Raw genomic sequence first — 6000 nt, 5'->3', positions numbered from 1 at the left:
ATATTCTGTTCTTCCATAAGAGTAATATTCTTATTAAAACCTACCAGAAAATACTTATAAATTAGTGGAATATTTGATAAATATTTTTAATGGTCTTGTGGGCCTCCATTGTATCAGTGAAGGAATCTATAGGTAAGCAGTTCTCTGGGAACGTTCTGATCTAGCACCCAAGACTGGGATACTTCCTGTGTGTTGAATGTTACATCAGGCTTTGCAGATCATTCTGAGAGAAGCAGCAGACAGAATTCCTCACTGTGAGGTGCTTGCCGTCTAAAAATATAGCTGGATAGACACCAACAAAATAAACACACACACAAGTACAGCCTCTCGGAGCCCCTCTTACAAATATTTGAGTGCATTCTACATGCCAGGTGCTATGCTAAGGCTTAAGGAGTATAGTGATAATACAGGGAAGGTCTTTGCCTTCAAGGACTAGATCTATACATTCTTATGACTTATCCAATCCCACTTCCCTGACTTTGCTCTTGCCATCTCCTCTGTCTTGACTGTCTCCCCTATGCTGTCCTGGTTATCTGAATTCCACCCATTTTACATGGCCTGGGCTCTACCGCTCCTGTGAAATCTCCTCCTACCCCAGAAATCTCTTCTTCCTCTGGCTCCTTTAACCCTCACTGCCTGCTCCACTTTCTGGTCACACACAGATGCTCTGCTATTGCTAATTATGTGTTCACGTGTTTCTGAGTCATCTTCTTATGGGCAGAACTTGGATTTTCTTCATCCTTGAATCTCCTTTACCCTCCAGTGCCTAGCATGATGCCCTGTGTGTATTAGGTACTCAAAACATGTTTGTTATTTGGTTGATTTTTAAATATTATACGTGCACTACAAGCTTAATGGTTAGGGGGAATTAGTGAAATATATGTAAAAAAAGACAACCCACTCATTCAAAAAACTTAAAGTGATACAGTGTCTGAAATCTCATCAGTAGAGATTCATGCCTTTGGAAAAGATTCCTCTCATTTTCTAAAAAATACTCAGTTTAATACATTAAACTGAGTTTATTTACTTAAATTATTAGTGACATCAGTTTTATTCTCCAATAGACACAAGAACTGAGTTGGGTAAGAGTAGAGCTGGATTCTCAAACAGCAGAGTCCTTGCTATGTATCAGGCACTGTGCTTGGTGTTGGGGTCCAAAGATGACTGAGACACAATCCCATCCTTGAAAAGCTTATATTCTAGTCACCAGAATATTTTATTATCATTTCTTCAGGGGCTATGACGAAACCAAGCACAGGTGTTGAAACAGCCCATCCTGGAGGATTGAGGGGAGGCTTCCTGGAGGAGTCATCAAGGAACATTCCCTGCAGGCCTTCTCTGTCTGAGTGCTTTCCCTCTTCTCTGCTTGTAAACCCTTTCAGGTGCCTCAAGACCCATCTCAAATATCACGTCTTCTGAGAAGCCATCCCTAAGCCTCACAGGCAGAATGAATCCCTCGCTCTCTGGTGCTCCTAAAACACCTCGCCCACCTTATTGTGGTGATTGTTTCTTTGTCTGTCCTCCCTACTCTCCCCCTCTAGCCCACATAGATGGTGAACTCGCAAACACAGGATACTTTCCATTCATGTCAGTCTATCCAGCTCTAACCATGCCTGGGACATGGGAGATGGGAGGACCACTGCATTACTATAGTTGACCGAAGACCTCTCGGACATCACTGGGTCTCTGGCTCAGGGCTGGACTGTGCATCTCCAGCTCCCAAGCTGAGTGCCAGCTGGGATGTAGGAAGCAAGAACTGCCTGCCACCATTAGTGACAAGCTGCTCATTGATTCCATTCAGCCCAATAAATACTTACTGAGAACTAGTTCCAATACGAATAAGAATCTTGCCACCACTACTAGAATACCTACTGTGTGCCAGGTGCTTTACATACATGATCTCACTTACTCTGTGTAACAACTTTGAAAAGTATTATCTCCTTTTACTAGCCCAGAAAAGAAGCTCAGAGGGCTGATTTGCCCAAGGTCACATATCACGCAGAGTGGTCTGAATGTAAGGTATATCTGCTGCGTCCTGCTCCAATTCAACATAGGGATTAAAAGCATATCTCCTGAGAGGTGAAAACAAAGGTTCAGGAGGCATACAAGATTCAGGGAGTGCCCATGGGAAGGTGGTAATCAGAAAGCCTTCATGGAGGTCGAGGCAGATCTGGCCAATGAATGAACTGGAAAAAACAAACAGAAAGATCTTGAAGACGTGACCTTCTTGATACTACGTAGGATGCACCAATGCCTGTAAGCAAGGATGCAGAAGGGGTGGGGGAGCCTTAGATATCCCACTCAGGGGTCCTGCAGGGGGGGATCTCCAGACTTGCACATGTTTCCTCTCTCTTGTGCAAGAGATGGGGGAGAGGAGTAGGTGCTCTGAGGTGAGCCATCCCTGAGGTGCAGGTGCTGAATGTGCATCCCACACATCCTTCCAAGGCAGGTGGAGAAAGTCTGTCTCCCACCCCCTTTCTCCCCAAAGTAGAGGAGTTGACCCTTTGCTTCCCCACTAGGTCTTGTCTTGTCACCTTAGGGTAGGGGGATGTCTTTCTCTCCCAGCACTGAGGAAGGGATAGTTCTTTTTCATCTCACCATAGTGTGTGTGTGTGTGTGTGTGTGTGTGTGTGTGTGTGTGTGTGTTAGTGGGGGCGGATTATCCCTTCCTCCCTCACCTGGGGGTTGGGAGGATGGCACCTTTCATTCAGCTTTGGGAAAGGAAGTGGTTCTTTTATTTCTCACTACAGCGTGTGTGTGTGTGTGTGTGTGTGTGTGTGTGTGTTAGTGGGGGCGGATTATCCCTTCCTCCCTCACCTGGGGGTTGGGAGGATGGCACCTTTCATTCAGCTTTGGGAAAGGAAGTGGTTCTTTTATTTCTCACTACAGCGTGTGTGTGTGTGTGTGTGTGTGTGTGTGTGTGTGTGTGTGTGCATGTCTGCGCGCGCGAGGGGAATGGCTTCTTTCTCACCTCAGGGTGGGGAGGTTGACACCTTTCTTTCCTCCAAAGGGAGTGGGGACAGTTTCCCTCTCCTCCATCTCGGGTGGGACACGGTTCTTTTCTCCCCCAATCAAAAAGGTGGTAGGGGCTCTGGGCTCCCTTGTCCCTATTCTTGGGGAGCAGGACTAGCTTCCACGCCCTCCCCAGAGAGCCACGCTTAGGTCGCAGGAGGCCTGGTCCTCCCCAGACCGCGCGCCCTCAGCCCCCTTAGGCCCGCTGCTCACAGCTGGCGGCACCCACTGCGAGTCTGGGGCGGCGCCGGCTCTGCGGCGCGGGGCGGGACAACCGTGGCCCCGCCCCCGGCTCCGCCCTCTCCCTGGCTCTGAGCCTCGCACCTCCCCGCCCGCCCAGCCCAGTCGGCCGTGGCTGTCTGCTTGGCTCGCGCGCCGCGCACCAAGCCTCAGCCGCCTCAGCCGCCTCAGCCGCCTCAGCCGCCTCAGCCGCCTCAGCCGCCTCAGCCGCCTCAGCCGCCTCAGCCGCCTCAGCCGCCTCAGCCGCCTCAGCCGCCTCAGCCGCCTCAGCCCCCGCCGCCGCTTCCGTCTCGCCCTCAGCGCCTCCCGGCTCCGCCGCCCCGCGCGCCCTCAGCCCCTCAAGCCAGATGATGAACTTCCTGCGGCGCCGGCTGTCCGACAGCAGCTTCATCGCCAACCTGCCCAATGGCTACATGACTGACCTGCAGCGGCCGGAGCCCCAGCAGCCGCCGCCCCCCGGCCCGGGCGCGGCCTCGGCCTCGTCTGCGCCCCCGGTCGCCTCGCCGGGCCCCGAGCGGAGGCCGCCGCCCGCCCCGGCGCCCGCGCCGCAGCCCGCGCCGCAGCCGGCCCCGGCGCCGTCGGTGGGCAGCAGCTTCTTCAGCTCGCTCTCCCAGGCGGTGAAGCAAACGGCAGCCTCGGCCGGGCTGGTGGACGCGCCCGCGCCCGCGCCCGCCGCCGCCAGGAAGGCCAAGGTGCTGCTGGTCGTCGACGAGCCGCACACCGACTGGTAGGTGCCCGGCCGCCGCCGCCCGGGGCTCGGGGCCGCTCCGAGGATGCTCCGGCTCCCAGGGAGGTGTCAGAGCAACGAAAAGGAGGGTCTGGGGTCCCGCCGCGAGGAGAGGGGGTCCAGCGAGCGTGTGTGTGTCGAGGGCGGGGGGAGGCACTGGTCAGCCTGGAAAGGTGAAGCCTGCGGTAAAATAGCCCCTCAGTTGACTCAAATCCCCCAACACATAAATGCTGGAGCTACTATCCAACAGGGAAGAGTCTTAAGAAATAGTCTTTTTTTTTTTTTTTTTTTGAGGGAGGGGTGGAGGGAACAGACTTTTCTGCCTCGATACATCAAAGCTGAGGTGAAAAGGGTCCCAGATCCTCCGAGGGACATTAAGGCCAATAAGAAAGGTTCTGCTTTATGGGCCCCGGGGCGAATCAGGAATGGAGATGGGTATTTGGGGGCGGGGAAGGGAGAGGGCGAGGGGGTATTTTTTCACCTGGTCCGATTAAGGCTGGTGTCAGTACTGACATCAAAGTTGATCATATCACAGGTGTGGGAGCCCAGGTGTACATGGACTTGTTCCCGTGCAGCGTGGTGAACTCGTTTAAGAATAATACAATTCTTGTATTTTCTGCAGCCCCAAATATTCTTGTGGTTTTCCAAATCCCCAATTTGTGGATTAAAAAAAATTTTGGGGGGTGGGGGAGTATGTGTTTTGGGGTGGAAGTGATGGTGGCTTTTTCCAGCTGGAAGAATGATGACCGAGGTATTCTGCATCATTCAATATTCTGGATCATTAAAGGGACACAAATAAAAAGAGATGTGCCTTAATGCAGAAGATGGGAAACTTAAAAAATTCTTCTTTTTTTTTTTTAAGGGATATTCCAACTTGGAATGGTGAAGGCTGAGGGAATATGTGACCTCTAGTCGATAAAAGCATGAATGAGGTCTATTTAAGACAAATTAGTTAAAAGAGGCTTTGTTTTATGGAGGAGGAAGTTGACCCAGGGGATGGTTAGGGTGGGAGGTGATAGTGGAATTGACTGGTGAAGGGCTTGAAGAAGTGAAGAGGTGAGGAAAAGGGGTTGCTTTTTCTTCTGGAACATGGCAAGGGTTTTTTTTTTTTTTTCCTCACAAGAGTTGGGGTTGGAGACTAGACCTAAGTCTTTCCTCCCAAGAGGGAGGCACAGAGGGACCACAGAGCTGTTTATCTCCATTTCCTCTTCTGGCTGCTTCCCTGGTTTTCTCTCTCTATCATTTTCTCACTGGGAGACCCGGACGGAGAGAGTGCTGGCGTGGCTGTGATAAAAGTGAGATGTAGATGTGGAGATGCCCTCCTGCTGACTTGTGTAGTTGGCTTTTTCTTAGGACAGCAGAGTAGAAAACCTGAAGGGACCTTTGTAAGGAAATGACACAGGCACACGCAAGAGTGTAATGGGGAAAGTAAGAGAGTATATGATGGTGCCATTGGCAGTCCCCTAGGAGAATTACTCTAACTCAGTTCAAATCAACAAGTGCTTATTAAGTGGGAAGTGAAGGTAGCTAAGCTTTATTGAGCATCTGTTATATGCCAAACCCTGTACTAGGTGCACTAATATATATCTTGTCGAATTTTCACCACCAAACTGAGGCTTAGAGAAAATAAGTAATGTGTTCACAGTCAAATGGTAGAACCAGAATTTGAACTTAGGCCTATTTGACTCCACTTTTGCCACTCCCTTATGTTATATTGCCTCATTATTATTATTATATTATTAGCAATATTAATAATTGGCCCCCTCTAGGGGCTAGGCAGTGTACTGGCCTTACAGAGAACTCACTCAAATTTGGGAGACAAAATGAAAACTTGAAACAGTTAACAAAAAGGAATCTAGAATAATTAGTTGAGACTGGTGTTTCAGGCTTTCAATAAATGAAGTGATTAGAGTTATTGAGAGTGAGGGTCAGAGTTATTGGAGAAAGCGTCACAAAGGATGAGTCTTGAAGAAAGACCAGGAAAAGGAGGGGAGAAATGAGAATGAAATTGGTGCTTCATT

The 6000-nt window shown here is 50.2% G+C and overlaps 1 protein-coding gene across 1 annotated transcript in view; it reads left to right on the top strand.

The window, feature by feature from the left end:
- Nucleotides 1–3377: 3377 nt before the first annotated feature.
- SYN2 (synapsin II) overlaps nucleotides 3378–6000 on the top strand; it is a 160546-nt gene continuing 157923 nt past the window's right edge. The window contains exon 1 of the mRNA XM_082347928.1: nucleotides 3378–3979. Coding sequence (XP_082204054.1) covers nucleotides 3600–3979 — 380 coding nt within the window. The 5' untranslated portion in view covers nucleotides 3378–3599. The remainder of the gene's footprint in view (nucleotides 3980–6000) is intronic.

This window comes from Balaenoptera borealis (assembly GCF_965194805.1).
Source record: "Balaenoptera borealis genome assembly, chromosome: 12".
In the NCBI taxonomy this organism is placed as follows: Eukaryota; Metazoa; Chordata; class Mammalia; order Artiodactyla; family Balaenopteridae; genus Balaenoptera; species Balaenoptera borealis.
Note: the sequence above shows the minus strand (reverse complement) of the source record. Positions and strands in the feature narration are given on the sequence as shown.